General features: G+C 47.9%; 1 protein-coding gene and 1 pseudogene across 1 annotated transcript in view; one reads left to right on the forward strand and one right to left on the reverse strand.

The window, feature by feature from the left end:
- The window catches only part of PSKH1 (protein serine kinase H1), a 37,160-nt gene that overhangs the window by 7,823 nt on the left and 10,427 nt on the right, over positions 1-18,910 (forward strand). The window contains exon 2 of the mRNA XM_060085005.1: positions 5,301-6,327. Within this exon, the coding sequence (XP_059940988.1) occupies positions 5,371-6,327 (957 nt within the window). The 5' untranslated portion in view covers positions 5,301-5,370. The remainder of the gene's footprint in view (positions 1-5,300; positions 6,328-18,910) is intronic.
- On the reverse strand, positions 14,834-15,265 carry LOC132480626 (small ribosomal subunit protein eS12-like; annotated as a pseudogene).

Raw genomic sequence — 18,910 nt, forward strand, 5'->3', positions numbered from 1 at the left:
CAGCCCACCTTTCACTCAGTGTTAACAAACATTGAATGCCTGCTCGGAGCTCAGCGCTTTGTTGGGAGCCAGAGAGTTCTAGAAACCTGAGAAGTGGCCCCTTCCCTCAAAAGGCTGACAACTCTAGTGATCCAAAGTAATCTAGAGCATAGCATTGAGTAGTGTGACCCAGATTGTACGTGGCATGCAGGTTTCGGAAGGCATGCCCTTCAGAAAAGATCCTCGGGCTTCCCTGGTGGCGCAGTGGTTAAGAATCCACCTGCCAATGCAGGGGACACGGGTTCGAGCCCTGGTCCAGGAAGATCCCACATGCCGCGGAGCAACTAAGCCCATGCGCCACAACTGCTGAACCTGAGCTCTAGAGCCCATGAGCCAGAACTACTGAGCCAGCGTGCCGCAACTACTGAAGCCCGTGAGCCTAGAGCCTGTGCTCCGCAACAAGAGAAGCCACCGTAATGAGAAGCCTGCGCACCGCAACGAAGAGTAGCCCCTGATCACCACAACTAGAGAAAGCCCATGCACAGCAACAAAGACCCAACACAACCAAAAAAAAAAAAAAAAAGATCCTCAGTAAAGGTTCGTTGATTCATCAGCTGAGTGGTATGAGGAAGGATTGAGGCCTTGACCTGGTGAGTCTGAGCCCAGCTGGGCCCCAGGCACTTCTGGGGTCTATCTGGTTTAGTGGAAGGAGCTCTGGATGGAGAATGAGATTTTGGTTCGTTCTCGGCTGTCACTATCTGAGTGGCTTTGGACAAGTTTCTACCTTTTTGGTGTGTCACTTCTATAAAGTGTGAGCGAGGACAGTAGTGCTGAATGCTCATGCCTACTGCTGCACTCTGTCCAATACGCTTACCTTCTTTGAGGAGTGCTTTGGGTCAGGCTTGGAGTTGAAGGTGTGGAGGCCGACTCCAGAGAGTTCAGTACTTTCTGTAAGATGTGTTAGGATTGGTGTCGTGTGACAGAATAGTGACTTGTGAGAGCTGGCGTAGCATGACCTTCCTGGGAGGTCGCTTCTTGAGGCTTTCCTCATTCACCTCCACCCTGGTCACTCTGCTGGGGGCACATACATGAGAGCTGAGGACAGGAAAACACTTTGCCCTCTTCACGGAAGGAATTTTGCCAGCTGCTTCCCTTGTCCCTGTTTGCCTTTTCACCTAACTGATGTGAAAAGAGAATTTAACAGATGTGATTGGAGTGTGGAGCAGCTGTGATCACCTGGAGGTCATCAGCAGTTCCCCGCATCTGCGCTGGCACCTTCTTTCCTCCACTCTCGATCTGTAGTTGGGAAGGTGGAGTACCAGCATCAGCCTATCTTTGAAGAGTTTCTAATTGGAACAAATGTGAGAGAAACTGTGTCCCAGAAAGGAATAAGGAAGGTCAGAGAGGGATAATCCTTGGCTGTCTCACTGCTGACTTGAGATCCTTGCTTAGACTTTGTTTAAAGTGAAAAGTCACGCCTTTTCTTTTGTGAACCTTAGTTTTTCTCATCAGGACCAGACTAAGTATGCACATCTAAACAAAAAGAGCCTGTGGGTACACCTGGAGACAGTTACTTATTTTGCGGATCTAGGGTTGTACCTTCTCCCCAGGAAGAAGTGACATCTGAGTAGCTGTGCTGCATCACCCATGCAATTTGTCTTCTCTCTGACTGGTGGTAGATGTTGTTCACAGTGCGGTCTTGGGGATCAGGGCCTGTGTTCTGCCTCAGGAATCCTGGCCCAAGAGCTTTTTTTTCCTGAGCTGCAGCCCTTTACTGTATTAAGTCTTGTATTTTCCCTGACGGAAGAGATGAGTCTGCAGAATTCCAAAGTCCACAGTTCTAATCTTTGGCCTCTGTGAAAAAGAACCTTGTTTCTAAATGCCTTTGTTTATTTTTTTTTATAATTTATTTATTTATTTATTTTTGGCTGCGTTGTGTCTTTGTTGCTGTGCACGGGCTTTCTCTAGTTGCGGCAAGCGGGGGCTACTCTTGGTTGCGGTGCGTGGGCTTCTCATTGCGGTGGCTTCTCTTGTTTTGGAGCACGGGCTCTAGGTGCGTGGGCTTCAGTAGTTGTGGCACGCAGGCTCAGTAGTTGTGGGTCGCGGGCTCTAGAGCGCAGGCTCAGTAGTTGTGGCATACGGGCTTAGTTGCTCCGCGGCGTATGAGATCTTCCCGGACCAGGGCTCGAACCCGTGTCCCCTGCATTGGCAGGCGGATTCTTAACCACTGCGCCACCAGGGAATCCCTAAATGCCTGTGTTTAAACATGATTTCCTAAGCTGCTATATGGGATCTCCTGGGCATTTGGGTGAAAACTGCAGCAAATCCTGAAGAGCCGGTGTTGGTTGAGGAGTCTTTTCCTCTTATGTGAGGAAAGATAAATCTCATTCCGCTGAGAGTCATACTGACATACTGATTAAAACCTAAGCCCTTAATCTTTGGTCTTTTTGTCTGATGGATTGGTAATCAAGGTCTTTTGTACGTTTCAGAGGTGAGCTTTTTCCTTGGGAACATTGGTCAGTTATTGGCCAGTTATCACCACATTAGCCACATTGGTCCGTTATCACCATCTTGAACTCAGGGCCTCTGTGTGGGTTCTCTGTGACCCTCAAGGTGCCCCAGCAAAACCTCCCTGGGTCTCCCTCTGCTGCCTTTCATGGTATCTTTTGCTGGCTTTGAAAGAGGTTGGGGGTGGGGGTTGGTGTTGCCCCTGGGCAGCCATGGAATCTCTGACCCTGACCAGCTCTTTTCCTTCTTCTTTTTTGTTTTTAAATTAATTTTTATTGGAGTGTAGTTGATTTACAATGTTGTGTTAGTTTCTGCTGTACAGCAAAGTGAATCAGTTATACGTATACATATATGCACTCTTTTTTAGCTTCTGTTCCCATATAAGTCATTACAGGGTATTGAATAGAGTTCCCTGTGCTATACAGTAGGTCCTTATTATCTATTTTATATATAGCAGTGTGTATATGTCAACTCCAATCTCCCAACTTATCCCCCCTTTTCCCCCTTGGTTGACCAGATGTTTTCAACCATTAGATTCTACATCCAGCCACCCCACTGCAGCACTTCCAGAACTGAACTCTTCCTACTGCTTCCCAAACCTGTCCCTCCTGCTGCACTCCTGACCTTCTGCCCAGGAGCTGGAGTGAGGGAATGGAGTGTTGTCCTCTCCTCCCTTTCACCCCTATGTCCAGCCTCCAGTCCCTGTCATTTCTCCTGCTGACCTCTCTCCATTCCGCCACCCTGTCTGTGCTGCTACCCTCCTCACTGGCCCTTTCAGTCCACTTTGACCCTCCTCCAGTTCAGCCTTATACTTCTTTCTAAACGCAGAGTCGCCTCTCCTCGTAAACCCTTTGGTAGCTTCCTTTCACCTCCCAGGAAGGTCCTGGCTCCTCGCTGTAACTTGGGCTGCTCTCCACAACCTAGTTCCTGCTGACCTTCCAACACTTCAGCCCCCAGTCCTGTCTTCACATCACCAGACTGCACATTCCCAGGCACGGGGTGCTGCTCTGGGCCTCTGAGCCTTTGAGTGTGTCATTCTCTCTGCCTGAAACAACATTCCCACCTTTCCTCACCTGCCTCATTCTTACTTCAAATTCAGCGTGGGGGTCGCCTCCTCCAGGAAGCTTTCCCTAATCCCTGTGTCATTCTTGTGTCATTCATGTATCTACTATTGTTTCTCAGGCCTAACATTTACTTTGTTATATTAAAATTACCTGTTTTGATGTTTTGCTCTTCATTTAGACTATGAGTTTATTGACCATGTTTTGCCTGTATTGGGTATGTTAAAATATACCTGCACTGGACGTCTTATTCATTCCTGTATCCCAAGTAGATGTTCAGTAAACGCTTGTTCTGAGTTGATCATTTTATCCCCAATTCTGTATATCCTAATTAATAGGAAATTCTCAGCTCTTTTCTTTCACCCCTGGGGCCCTCAGATAGACTTAGAGAAGGGCAGCCGGGATAGAAGTGACCTCTGGAAAGTGGTACTTCAGCACTTCAACTTGTCCAGGGCCCCACCAGCCACAAGGTATTGATAGTTGGAACATCTTTGTCTGGAAAACAAATGGGAAAGTCTCCTGGATCCTCATCCCATGGAAGCAGAGTGCCCCGATCCACAGCCTGAGTCTCATCTGGATGAAGTTGTTAGTGTCCTTTCTGAGCTCAAGGCCCCCTCTGCCTCTTTTTTTTTGGCTGCACTGCTGCTTCTTTACTGCACGGGCTTTCTCTAGTTGCGGCAAGCGGGGACTACTCTTCGATGTGGTGCACGGGATTCTCGTTGTGGTGGCTTCTCTTGGTGTGGAGCATGGGCTCTAGGCACATGGGCTTCAGTAGTTTTGGCACGCAGGCTCAGTAGTTGTGGCACACGGGCTTAGTTGCTCCATGGCATGTGGGATCTTCCCGGACCAGGGCTCGAACCCGTGTCCCCTGCATTGGCAGGTGGATTCTTAAGCACTGTGCCACCAGGGAAGTTCTCCCCTCTGCCTCTTAAATGAAACCCAGGCTAGTTTGTTGGCTCTCTGGTGGCAGTGTGCTAAGGCTTGTGGTTCCTACTTCACTGGAATTGATTTTAGCCATTTCTGAGACTTGTGTGGCATTTTAACCATCTATGTGGTAAACTGGGGAAGTGAGAGACCCTGGAACAGGGTGTTAAACTGCCAGGGTGAAGATGGTGCATTAGAAAAGTAGTGCGAGCCATCCAGGAAAGAGTGAGGTTAGGGCAGCACCCAGAGCAGTGGGTGGTGGTGGGTTGTTGCAGTGGGGGATCAACCCCTGCAGGAGGCCTAGAGGGCCAGGAAGGTATCCATGAGGGAGGAGGCCTTGGGGAAGTGGCTTTCTACACCCTGGTGGGTGATAGTGTTGGAGAACAGGCCTCCAACACTCCACGCCCCCGTTTCAGAAAAGATGAGTCAGAGTAATAAGAGGAATAATTTTAACCTTTAAAAAACATAGGACTTCAACTATGATAAGGGACCCAGGGAGAGTAGGGAGGAGGGTGGAGGCAGTGACAGCTGAGCCTGGTGCATGTTCCTGCCCCTCTTCAGAGTTGAAGAGCAGCATGGAAATTATACCCAGAGAGATGTACATCAAGACCACGGAACTCAGACCCAGTCTTTCATCTGGATCCTTCATGGCATCTGGGCTCCAAGCACTTAGGGACCGAAGCCATTCTCCCTTCCAGGGAACCATACCAGAGTCAGGTCTTCAGGCTGGGTTTATCCAGGGCCAGGGGGGAGGGGATAAGGAGGATGGCTGGGATCCCTCCAGAAGTGTCCCTGGCTATGCTGAGTTCCTTTCTTCTGTCTGTGTAGGTGTAGACGGGGCACTGCCTGCAGAGCAGGTTCTGCCAGCCTCGCTAGAGAGGATGCCCCCGTGTCCGTGATGGGCTGTGGGACAAGCAAGGTCCTTCCCGAGCCGCCCAAGGATGTCCAGCTGGATCTGGTCAAGAAGGTGGAGCCCTTCAGTGGCACTAAGAGCGATGTGTACAAGCACTTCATTACAGAGGTGGACAGTGTTGGCCCTCCCAAAGCTGGGTTCCCAGAAGCCAGTCAGGGTGCAAACCCCTGCCCTGGTGCCCCCACTACCGGCCACACAGAGCCTCCCTCAGAACCGCCACGCAGGGCCAGGGTGGCTAAGTACAGGGCCAAGTTCGACCCACGTGTGACGGCCAAGTACGACATCAAAGCCCTGATTGGCCGAGGCAGCTTCAGCCGAGTGGTGCGTGTGGAGCACCGGGCAACCCGGCAGCCATATGCCATTAAGATGATTGAGACCAAGTACCGGGAGGGGCGGGAGGTGTGTGAGTCGGAGCTGCGTGTGCTGCGCCGGGTGCGCCACGCCAACATCATCCAGCTGGTGGAGGTGTTTGAGACACAGGAGCGCGTGTACATGGTGATGGAGCTGGCCACTGGTGGAGAGCTCTTTGACCGCATCATCGCCAAGGGTTCTTTCACTGAGCGTGACGCCACTCGAGTGCTGCAGATGGTACTGGATGGCGTCCGGTATCTGCACGCACTGGGCATCACACACCGAGACCTCAAGCCTGAGAATCTGCTCTACTACCACCCAGGCACTGACTCCAAGATCATCATCACGGACTTTGGCCTGGCCAGTGCCCGCAAGAAGGGTGATGACTGCCTGATGAAGACCACCTGTGGCACGCCCGAGTACATTGCCCCTGAGGTCCTGGTCCGCAAGCCCTACACCAACTCAGTCGACATGTGGGCGCTGGGCGTCATCGCCTACATCCTGCTCAGTGGCACCATGCCCTTTGAGGATGACAACCGCACCCGGCTGTACCGGCAGATCCTCAGGGGCAAGTACAGTTACTCGGGGGAGGTGAGTCTTCTGTCTCGGGGATGTTGGGAGGCCCCTGGGTGGGTGGGGGCTCCTATCCTACAGCCCTTAATCAGGGGCATGCTCTCAGGGCCATGTTCATGGGGCCAGACAGATGATGTAAAAATGGTAAAGTGAGACTAGTAGGGTATCTTAGCTTGGATTTCCCCAAAAGTGAGCGCTGAGACAAGGACTTGAGAGCAGATAGTTTAATTGGAGTGTGATTCCAGTAAGCACAAGTGAAGGGTGGGGAAAGTGAGGCAGAAAGGGAGTGGAGTGGACTGCCACTGTGGGCCATTGGAACTCAGTTCCACTGGGGACCCTGTGAACAATCATGTGGAATGTGCTCAGAATTGTACCACTGAGGGGCAGGAAAGAGGGTGGGTTTTAATCCACTGACTCTTGTATGAGTCGAGAATTTCTTTGCAGGGGCTTTAAATCCCTGGCACTTACGGGCTGTTCTGAATGCCAACTAGTGGTGGAGAAAGTCCTCAGGCAAAGAAGCAGAGAAATACAGGCACTGGCCATGGGAAGCTGTTAGCACGCACATGAGCACTGTAGCTGTAGGCGAGCCCAGAGGTGGGCTGAGAGGAAGCAGGACAGGGCATCCATAGCATCTGGTCCAGAGGACTAGGGCAAGCTGGTGACCATGCCCTGTCTAAAGGAACAGCTGCTTCTCATCTCAACCCAGTTTTGCCACAGAGCAGGGCGGACTGCATGCACCCAGACATTCCAGTTTTTTAAAGAGAAGCCAGAAAATCTGATCTTAAAGTGTTAAAATATAATTCATATATTTAAGCAGTACCATGTGCTTAACCCAGCAAATGCTTACTTCTGGCCCTAATTCAACCAGCAGGCCATCAGTTTGTGTCTTTGGATCCATTGATAGTCCTGATGCCTGAAAAGCCCTGTAGGGTTTCAGCACTGCTGGGAGCTGAAGGGAGGTTCAGAAAGAGTAAGAACTGGTTGGTTCTCAGACAGGATGCTGACCGGGTAGGAGACAAGGCTCACCACAGGAAACGGTGAGCACAGCAAGCTGGATAGAATGTTATTGGGGAGGTTGTGAAGAAAAGAATGTGTGATGGCTTTATGTGGGAGGTGAGGTAAGCTTTGCAGGATGACAGGATTCTGCCAAGGCAGTGAGGGCCCCTCCCCAAGTGCCCCCTGCAGAGCTCTCCCCACAGTGTTCCTCTCAGGCCTGCACTGCTATCCATGCCTCGTGAACAACCCATGGAGAGGGGAGGGAGCTCTGGGACCAGCTCCCTTCTGCAGCCCAGCTTTCCTTCCAGGAATGTTGGACTGGGCCCTCCCTGGTCTCAACCAATTGGCCCAGAGCAGCATTTCCTACAGGAGTTGCCCCAAAGCCTCATGAAGGCAAAGTGCCTGCAGTGCTTGTGATCCTGTGCTCGATCATCTTCCCTGTCAGCTTCAGGACATGGTCGTGGGGTCAGTCAAGGATTTCCCTCCTGTGAGCATGGGGGCTGGCCTTCTCTAGGGGGTCCCCACATCACGTGCCTCAGGGTGGTGAGAGGAAGGGAGGGAAGCCACCTTCTTCTGGCCAACTCTGTGCTGACCACAGGTGAAGGAGAAACTGGGACATTCTCCAGCTCTCCCCTAAAGTTTTTCATGTTTTCTTCTGTGCTCCAAATGGATTCAACAAAACAAACGCCAACTGGCTGGGAAGCCCAGGCTCTGATGCAGTGCTCACAGCGGACACCGCCCTGCTCACCCTTTGGGCTGGGTTTCATCACCGGTCAGAAGAGCCAGAATCCACCTCACAGAGGCAGTGTTGTGCCAGGGCCCTGCCTGGCTTGCCCTTGGAGCTCTGTGTGGTGTAGCTTAGCTACAGGAGGCAGGGAGGTTTCCCAAGAGTTGCTGACAAAGGAAAGATTCTTTCCAGAAGTCTGTAGGTTTGCCCAAGAGTTCCTGATTCTGGCAGTTGCTGATCAGGCAGTTTATCTATGGGAGCTTACAGAGTCTTGCTAACTGGCTATTGATTATCTGAGGGCGAGAGAATGACAAATAAATAGGGTGGGGAATGAACTCAGGCTTCCTGCTCCTATTGTGGCCACAGACTGGGTCCTGAGACTCTGCTTCCTGCTCTGCTGGAATCACGTGGCACAGGTCTGGGGCTCCCGGTGTGTGTGGGGGCACTGCCCAACGTTTGGCCCCCAGTGCCCTTCATCTGAAGCTGAAAACATCAGTTCCCAGTCCCAGATTCAAATCCCTGGCCAGCATTGATGGCACCTGTTACCAGGAGCTTGGCAGACCCCAAGAGGAGATTCCACCACCATCTGCAGAGAGCTCTGGATTGGGAGGAGTTTGTCTGGGGTATTTCCTGGGTAAGGAGGCCTTATCATTAGATCAGGCCCTCTGAGCTGGAGACCAGGCATCTTTCTCTTTTGCTTGTAATTGCCTACCCGTAAGTGCACTGGGGACGATGCAGAGAGACATGAGGGCCTGTTCCCCATCCCCATGAAACTTGAGATTGCCCGGGAGAAAGGACTAGGAATAGGAAATGGCCACAGAACGAACCCTTGTTGGCAGGCACATGCCAGCACAGGCCTGGGCAGTCTGGAACATGGGCCATGGGGCGCAGGTCAGGTAGTGGATTGGCCCCCCTTCTTAGGACTGGGCCCTGCCCCCATCCTCACCCAACCATCTGTCTTCTACTGTGTGATGGTCATTTGCCCTTATGAAGGCATTCTGAGTAAGTGAGGCCCTGTCTGAGAGCCTCAGGGAGGTGTTTGCATCTAGCTTCTTGTGCAAATAAGGGACTGCCCACTTTGAACTCAGCAGGGTTTGGAGGTGTGCATTCCTCACCTGACAGTAAGTCCCATGGCACTTGGTGCCCCTCTAATAGGCACCCTGCCCCCTTATAGTGGTTTCTCATGTATACCACACTGTCTGGTGTGCTTGCTTCCCAGGGGCTCTATCCATGCAGCCCTCTTTCAGGCTCAGTAGTTTCTGTGGACTTGAATAGAGGACTTCCTTCAGGAGGTGGGCTTTGAGGAGGAGGAAGCTCAGAGAAGGGGATATTGTTCACTGTGCTCCAGAATAAACAGGAGATTGTTTGGGAATAACAGCAGAGGTTGATGAGGCTGGGCCAGGCCTGGTGTTTGTTGCTGGGAGCTCTGGATTGCCAGGGATTATTTGGAGATTCCAAGCATTAGGTGGGAGGGAGCCCTCTGGGTTCTTGACAGTGAAAGGGAAATGTAACAGGAAGTGTTGTGGGAGACTAGCTGGAGGGAAACTAACTGGGGGCTGTTGGAATAATCCCAGTTCGGAATGGGGGAGCCTGGTGTCCTGGGGACGTTTGGGTCAGATCAAGGATTCTAGCGAGTGGGCTCAACATAGTACATGTGAGCCATAGTTTAGAAAGAGAAGGAGTTGGGGGGCAGAGGCCTTCTGCAGCTCTGCAGGAGGAGCATCATCTTACGAGGCAGATTGAGAAAAGACCCCAAGCTGCCCTCTGCCCCGGAGGGTGCGTAGAGCCCTGCTTTGACATCCCCACATGGGACCCAGCAGTGGAGGGATGCACACAAGTGGGGCCTCCTTCAGCACCTGCCCCCCACAATGCTGACACTCTAGCCCCCAGCCCTGGCCCCACGCTCCACCCCATTCCCTACACACCATGGGCCCGAGATGTTTGCTCCTTTCACTCCTCACACTATGCTTTTGCTCAGGATTTTCCCTCTGTTCCCAATGTCAGCCTAAGAAATTTGACTGGCTCTCAATCATCCAATTCAAAGATTGCTTCCATTAAGAGTCATGCCAACCATTGCCATTGTGTAGCCTACTGAGTACCAGGCACAGGTCTGAGGGTTCTACACCCAGCATGTCTAATCTCTACAATAATCTTGTCAGTGGGTATAATCCCCTCATTTTATAGATTAGTAAACTGAGGCTAGTGAGGTTAAGTAGCTTGTCCAGGGTCTCACAGAGGGTGGCAGGCCTGGGATTTGAATCCAGGCCATCTTGGCTTCAGAGTTCTTGGCCTTCCCATGCCCACAGTCTACTTTCCCTGACACATACGCCTCAGCGTGCTGCTGGAGTCTTTGTTTCAGCACTTTCCCAGGCTGTCATCTGTGGACATCTTTTCCCTCCCCGGCCTGTAAGGTTCTTGAGGACAGCATGTGTATCAGTACATATGCTCCCAATACTTTCTCCTGCTTCTCTTGAGGGAAGCACCAGTGGTTGCTGGTGAGGCCCTGGGCAAGGACCCAGAAGTGACTGTCAGGTAGACTAGGCTGCTCCTGCTGGCTGGGAGTGTTCTCTTCTGGGGCTGGGCTCCAGGAAGAAGTGGGGAGCCTGCTGGAGATGCACTTAGGGAGTTGTTGGCCAGACCTGCTTAGAAGCAAATGTAGGAATCTTGGAAGAGGAGAGAGTTCTGGAAAGGAAAGCCTGTAACAGGTGATTTTGAGAGGAGAAATCTGAATTTTTATCCAGTGACTGGAGGTGCTGGAGTGGCGAGGGCCAAGCTAGGGTCATGTTGGAAGTGATCGGGAGATACATGTTGGCCAGATGTGAGGAGGGCCTTTGTGAGTGTGAGAGCAGTTTGAAGACACAAAGAGTCACCTTGAAAGAGGGAGCTTCCTGTCATGGGAGGCCTGGAGCAGCTGCTTTATAAGGAGTGACACAGAAGGTGAGTCACCATCTGTAGACCGTACTAGAGGACTGTTATGGTCCCGCCAACTTGGAGATTCTGTGATTCACCTGACATGAAATGCGACGTTGTGGGCCTAACGTTATTGCTTTTGTCAAGAGTTCTATTCCTAGAGGCAGGATGGATGAAGAGGCTCTTGTGGGAATGATGACAGAGTGATGCCATCAGCAGCTTTGCTGTCTGCCACGTTTAGCAACTTTTAATTGTCACCCTCCTCTGCTTGGGCAGTCTCTGAGCTGTGGGCGAGCCCAGGTGACTGCGCCAGGAACAGGTGGGCTTGGGCAAAGGTTCTCAGAGCCTTGTTCAGGAGAGTGAGTGCTGCCAGGCGGAGGACAGAATCCTGGTGGGAGACGAAGCTCACCCGCAGGACCGATCTGCCACTTCCCGGGGGATTGTGTTGGTGGGAGGTGGCTTTCCAGGGGTGGGTTTCTGGGCTGCAGGCTGACCATCCATCAACTTGGGCCAAGGGGCACTTGCTCAGGGGCTGTGAGTTACACCATGTGGTAGTTCTGATAGCCCTGCAATAGGATGAGTGCCCAGAGCCAGAGCTGACATTTACATTCCCATCCCAGCTGTTTGCCACTTCATAAAGTGACTCTGACACTTGCCATTCTACCCTGGGATGTTGAGGGTAAAATGAAGTGCAGGGCATGTGGTGTGTTCTGGTGCTCTCCACGTGAAGGGCGCCAGCGCCTGTGGGGACTGCTCATGCAGCCTGCTTCATATGCTCTGACAGAGCGGCCAGGTGAGCAGGGATAAGACCTTGCCCCAGAGCCATGGGGTGGACTGCACAGGGGATGTGGGAGAGCTGGAGACTGGACGTGTGTGGGCAGCAGAGCAGAATGCAAGGAGGCAGGTGGTGTATTTCTGGGCTCGTGCTTGGATTCTGCTGGATGCCTTTAATTGCCTCGTGTTCCCATGGCCAGTGTGGACAGGGGCTCATGTGCCACCCCTGGGCCACCGCTTGGCTCCCTGGAGCCCCATCCTCTTGGCATCCCTCTGCTGTTGTTGCCCTGGTAACACACTCACCTCCTGTGGTGGCAGAAACATGCCCATATCCCCACATTGTTGCATTTAGCATTTTTGCCAGAACGCCTTGCTCCGACCACCTACAGCATCTCGTTATCCCAAGGTCCTTTCATTACTGCTGTTTCCCACCCCCCTGCTGAGGTCTCCTCCAACAAAGGGGTATATTGTGGGTTGCGTTCAGAGCAGCTTCTGGTGCCCTATCCATCCCCTCCCTCTCCTGCTCTTCCCATTGTCTGTCTCCACCTCGATAGCTCTGCCCTTTCACAGGCCCTATTGCTTCTAGGCCCTTGAGTTCCTCTGGGACCTCCTGGGGCTCTTGTTTCTCCCACATTCTGACCTCTTTAAATCTGCTTATGACCTCCCACGCTCATCCCCTGCCTGCCCCCACTGAGGTGGTTAAAGGTGACCTGATCCAACCACACCCCACGGCCGTGCCTCTCCAGACTCTCCTTCCTCGTAGGTGTCTCTGTCTCCCAGTGCGATTGTGGTGCCTAGACCTGAGCTTTGCTGCAGCATGGCCCAACCAGCCTGGAGCAGGAGACTGAGTCACCTTCGTCTCTTCACTCATCCTGCCAACCCATGTAGACCTAGTGCCTGCCCTGAGCTGAGTCCTTTGTACCCAGGGTTCCAGGGACACGAACCTCTGGGGACAGAGGCCACAGTACGGGTGATATGCTGACAGCCACCAGGGATCCAAACTGCCTCAGAAATTAGAATGGGAAGAAGTTAAAAAAAAAAAACAACAACAGGTTAGGCCCTGGAAATCACCTCACTTCAGCAGAACCCTTGAGTGGAGATAGAAGAGACCATTATGTAGCTAGCTCTGAAATCCAGAACCTTCTAGGGCTGTTCCAGGACATTGTTTTTTTTTGTTCTTGTTTTTTTTTTTAATTTAATTTAATTTATTTTTTATACCATAGGTTCTTATTAGTTATCTGTTTTATACATATTAGTGTAAATATGTCAATCCCAATCTCCCAATTCATCCCCCCACCACTTTCCCCCGTTGGTGTACGTACATTTGTTCTCTATATCTGTGTCTCTGTTTCTGCCCTGCAAACCAGTTCATCTGTACCATTTTTCTAGCTTCCACATATATGCGTTAATATACGATAATTGTTTTTCTCTTTCTGACTTGCTTCACTCTGTGTGACAGTCTCTAGATCCATCTGCGTCTCTACAAATGACCCAATTTTGTTCCTTTTTATGGCTGAGTAATATTCCATTGTATATATGTAACACATCTGCTTTATCCATTTGTCTGTCGATGGGCATTTATGGGCATTCCATGACCTGGCTATTGTAAATAGTGCTGCAGTGAACATTGGGGTGCATGTGTCTTTTTGAATTATGGTTTTCTCTGGGTATATGCCCAGTAGTGGGATTGCTGGGTCATATGGTAATTCTATTTTTAGTTTTTTAAGGAACCTCCATTCTGTTCTCCATAGTGGCTGTATCAGTTTATTCCTACCAACAGTGCAGGAGGGTTCCGATTTCTCCACACCCTCTCCAGCATTTGGTGTTGTAGATTTTCTGACGATGCCCATTCTGACTGGTGTGAGGTGATACCTCACTGTAGTTTTGATTTACATTTCTCTAATAATTAGTGATGTTGAGCAGCTTTTCATGTGCTTCTTGGCCATCTGTATGTCTTCTTTGGAGAAATGTCTATTTAGGTCTTCTGCCCATTTTTTGATTGGGTTGTTTGTTTTTTAAATATTGAGCTGCATGAGCTATTTATATATTTTGGAGTTTAATCCTTTGTTTCTCATTTGCAAATATTTTCTGCCATTCTGAGCGTTGTCTTTTTGTCTTTTCTCAACTTTGTAAAAAAAATTTATTTATTTAATTTATTTATTTTTGGCTGTGTTGGGTCTTCGTTGCTGCACGCGGGCTTTCTCTAACTGCGGTGAGCGGGGGCTTCTCATTGCAGTGGCTTCTCTTGTTGCGGAGTATGGGCGCTAGGCATGTGGGCTTCAGTTGTGGCACGCAGGCTCTAGAGCGCAGGCTCAGTAGTTGTGGTGCACGGGCTTAGTTGCTCCGCGGCATGTGGGATCTTCCCGGACAGAGCTCGAACCCAGGTCCCCTGCATTGGCAGGCGGATTCTTAACCGCTGCGCCACCAAGGAAGCCCTGTCTTTTCATCTTGATTGTAGTTTCCTTTTAAGTTTCATTAGATTCCATTCGTTTATTTTTGTTTTTATTTCCATTACTGTGGGAGGTGGATCAAAAAAGATCTTGCTGTGATTTATGTCAAAGAATGTTCTTCCTATGTTTTCCTCTAAGAGTTTTATAGTGTCTGGTCTTACATTTAGGTCTCTAATCCATTTTGAGTTATTTTGATTTTATTTTGTGTATGGTGTTAGGGAGTGTTCTAATTTCATTCTTTTACATGTAGCTGTCCGGTTCTCCCAGCACCACTTATTGTAAAAGACTGTCTTTTCTCCATTGTATATCCTTGCCTCCTTTGTCATAGATTAGTTGACCATAGGTGCGTGGGTTTATCTCTGGGCTTTCTATCCTGTTCCATTGATCTGTATTTCTGTTTTTGTGCCAGTACCATATTGTCTTCTTTACTGTAGCTTTGTAGTATAGTCTGAAGTCAGGGAGTCTCATTCCTCCAGCTTCGTTTTTTTCCCTCAAGACTGCTTTGGCTATTCGGGGTCTTTTGTGTCTCCATACAAATTTTAAGATATTTTGTTCTAGTTCTGTAAAAAATGCCACTGGTAATTTGATAGGGTTTGCATTGAATCTGTAGATTGCTTTGGGTAGTGTAGTCATTTTTTTTTTTTTTTTTTGAGGAACAAGAGCCCAGTTTTCTTATTTGATCATTTCTTGCATTTGAAGTACTCCTCGATGACATCCTTGGCCTGAGACTCTTTGCCATAGTCCTTAACCACCACACAGCTGCAGCCAACCACTTTACGGGGTTTTCCCTCTCTGTCAATTTTACAGAGGCCTACCCACTCCCCTAGTTTCTTGTTGTCATCAACCTTAATCAGGTTGATTTGGTGCTCAGCACAAAGGGCCTCCACCACTTGACATACATAGGCTCATCACAGTTGGACGTAAGCACACAGAGATGGGCTTGGCGCTTGTCTAAGGCTTTGGCAGCTTCGCGAATTCCACGTGCTAGGCCATCGTGGATGAGGGCGGTCTTAAGCACCTCTTGCAGAGCGGTATTAACGTCCATTACACCTCCAGCAGCAATGCCTTCCTCGGCCATGGCAGTGGGTTACCAGTGGAGCCGAATCTTGAGTGCACCTGCGCCTCCGCCTCCGCATGGCTCCGCAGCGGCAGGGCAGTATAGTCATCTTTACAATATTGATTCTTCCAATCCAAGAACATGGTATATCTCTCTATCTGTTTGTGTCATCTTTGATTTCTTTCACCAGTGTCTTATAGTTTTCTGAGTACAGGTCTTTTACCTCCTTAAGTAGGTTTATTCCTAGGTATTTTATTCTTTTTGTTGCAGTGGTGAATGGGAGTGTTTCCTTAATTTCTCTTTCTGATCTTTCGTTGTTAGTGTATAGGAATGCAAGAGATTTCTGTGCATTAATTTTGTATCCTGCAACTTTACCAAATTCATTGATGAGCTCTAGTAGTTTTCTGGTGGCATCATTAGGATTCTCTATGTATAGTATCATGTCATCTGCAAACAGTGACAATTTTACTTCTTCTTTTCCAATTTGTATTTCTTTTATTTCTTTTTCTTCTCTGGTTGCTGTGGCTAAGACTTCCAAAACTATGTTGAATAATAGTGGTGAGAGTGGACATCCTTGTCTTGTTCCTGATCTTTGAGGAAATGCTTTCAGTCTTTCACCATTGAGAATGATGTTTGCTGCAGGTTTGTCGTATATGGCCTTTATTATGTTGAGGTAGGTGCCCTCTATGCCCACTTTCTGGAGAGTTTTTATCATAAAAGGGTGTTGAATTTTGTCAAAAGCTTTTTCTGCATCTATTGAGATATCATATGGTTTTTATCCTTCAGTTTGTTAATATGGTGTATCACATTGATTGATTTGCATATATTGAAGAATCCTTGCATCCCTCGGATAAATCCCACTTGATCATGGTGTTTGATCCTTTTAATGTGTTGTTGGATTCTGTTTGCTAGTATTTTGTTGAGGATTTTTGCATCTATATTCATCAGTGATACTGGTCTGTAATTTTCTTCTTTTGTAGTATCTTTGTCTGGTTTAGGTATGAGGGTGATGGTGGCCTCATAGAATGAGTTTGGGAGTGTTCCTTCCTCTGCAATTTTTTGGAAGAGTTTGAGAAGGATGGATGTTAGCTCTTCTCTAAATGTTTGATAGAATTCACCTGTGAAGCAATCTGATCCTAGACTTTTGTTTGTTGGAAGATTTTTAATCACAGTTTCAATTTCACTACTTGTGATTGGTCTGTTCATATTTTCTATTTCTTCCTGGTTCAGTCTTGGAAGTTTATACCTTTCTAAGAATTTGTCCATTTCTTCCAGGTTGTCCATTTTATTGGCATAGAGTTGCTTGTAGTAGTCTCTTATGATGCTTTGTATTTCTGTGGTGTCCATTGTAACTTCTCCTTTTTCATTTCTAATTTTATTGATTTAAGTCCTCTCCCTCTTTTTCTTGATGAATCTGGCTAAAGGTTGATCAATTTTGTTTATCTTTTCAAAGAACCAGCTTTTAGTTTTATTGATCTTTGCTCTTGTTTTCTTTGTTTCTATTTCATTTATTTCTGCTCTGATCTTTATGATTTCTTTCCTTCTGCTAACTTTGGATTTTGTTTGTTCTTCTTTCTCTAGTTCCTTTAGGTGTAAGGTTAGATTGTTTATTTGAGATTTTTCTTGTTTCTTGAGGTAGGCTTGTATTGCTATAAACTTCCCTCTCAGAACTGCTTTTGCTGCATCCCATAGGTTTTGGATCATCGTGTATTCATTGTAATTTGTCTGTAGGTACTTTCTGATTTCCTCTTTGATCTCTTCAGTGATGTCTTGGTTATTTAGTAACGTGTTGTTTAGCCTCCATGTGTTTGTGTTTTTTACGTTTTTTTTTTCCCTGTAATTGATTTCTAATTTCCTAGTGTTTTGGTTGGAAAAGATGCTTGATATGGTTTCAGTTTTCTTAAATTTACCGAGGCTTGATTTGTGACCCAAGATGTGATATATCCTGGAGCATGTTCCGTGTGCACTTGAGAAGAAAGTGTAATCTGCTGTTTTTGGATGGAATGTCCTATAAATATCAATTAAATCTATCTGGTCTATTGTGTCATTTAAAGCTTGTGTTTCCTTATTAATTTTCTGTCTGGATGATATGTCCATTGGTGTAAATCAGGTGTTAAAGTCCCCCACTATTATTGTGTTACTGTCGATTTCCTCTTTTATAGCTGTTAGCAGTTGCCTTATGTATTGAGGTGCTCCTGTGTTGGGTACATATATATTTATAATTGTTATATCCTCTTCTTGGATTGGTCCCTTGATCATTATATAGTGTCCTTCCTTGTCTCTTGTAACATTCTTTATTTTAAAGTCTATTTTATCTGATATGAGTATTGCTACTCCAGCTTTCTTTTGATTTCCATTTGTATGGAATATCTTTTTCCATCCCCTGACTTTCAGTCTGTATGTGTCCCTAGGTCTGAAGTGGGTCTCTTGTAGACAGCATATAGATGGGTCTTGTTTTTGTATCCATTCAGCAAGCCTGTGTCTTTTGGTTGGAGCATTTAATCCATTCATGTTTAAGGTAATTATTGATATGTATGTTCCTATTACCATTTTCTTAATTGTTTTGGGTTTGTTTTTGTAGGTCCTTTTCTTCTCTTGTGTTTCCCACTTAGAGAAGTTCCTTTAGCATTTGTTGTAGAGCTGGTTTTGTGGTGCTGAATTCTCTTAGCTTTTGCTTGTCTGTAGAGCTTTTGATTTCTCCATAGAATCTGATGAGATCCTTGCCGGGCAGAGTAATCATTTTTGTTTTTTTTAACATCTTTATTGGCGTATAATTGCTTTACAATGGTGTGTTAGTTTCTGCTTTATAACAAAGTGAATCAGCTGTACATATACATATATCTCCATGTCTCCTCCCTCTTGTGTCTCCCTCCCATACATATATCTCCATATCTCCTCCCTCTTGTGTCTCCCTCCCATCCTCTCTATCCCACCCCTCTAGGTGGTCACAGAGCACCGAGCTGATCTCCCTGTGCTATGCAGCTGCTTCCCACTAGCTATCTATTTTACATTTGGTAGTGTATATATGTCCATGCCACTCTCTCACTTCGTCCCAGCTTACCCTTCCCCCTCCCTGTGTCCTCAAGTCCATTCTCTACATCTGCATCTTTATTCCTGTCCTGCCCCTAGGTTCTTCAGAACCATTTTTTTTTAAGATTCCATATATATGTGTTAGCATACAGTATTGCCCCCGGGTAGAGTAATTTTGGTTGTAGGTTCTTCCCTTTCATCACTTTATATATATTGTGCCACTCCCTTCTGGCTTGTAGAGTTTCTGCTGAGAAATCAGCTGTTAACCTTATGGGAGTTCCCTTGTATGTTATTTGTTGTTTTTCCCTTGCTGCTTTCAATAATTTTTCTTTGTCTTCCTTTTTTGTCAGTTTGATTACTATGTGTCTCGGCGTGTTTCTCCTTGGGTTTATCCTGCCTGGGACTCTGCACTTCCTGGACTTGGGTGGCTATTTCCTTTCCCATGTTAGGGAAGTTTTCGACTATAATCTCTTCAAATATTTTCTCTGGTCCTTTCTCTCTCTCTTCTCCTTCTGGGACCCCTATAATGCAAATGTTGTTGTGTTTAATGTTGTCCCAGAGGTCTCTTAGGCTGTCTTCATTTCTTTTCATTCTTTTTTCTTTATTCTGTTCTGCAGCAGTGAATTCCACCATTGTGTCTTCCGGGTCCCTTATCCG

Source organism: Mesoplodon densirostris, chromosome 19 (genome assembly GCF_025265405.1).
Source record: "Mesoplodon densirostris isolate mMesDen1 chromosome 19, mMesDen1 primary haplotype, whole genome shotgun sequence".
Lineage (NCBI taxonomy): Eukaryota > Metazoa > Chordata > Mammalia > Artiodactyla > Ziphiidae > Mesoplodon > Mesoplodon densirostris.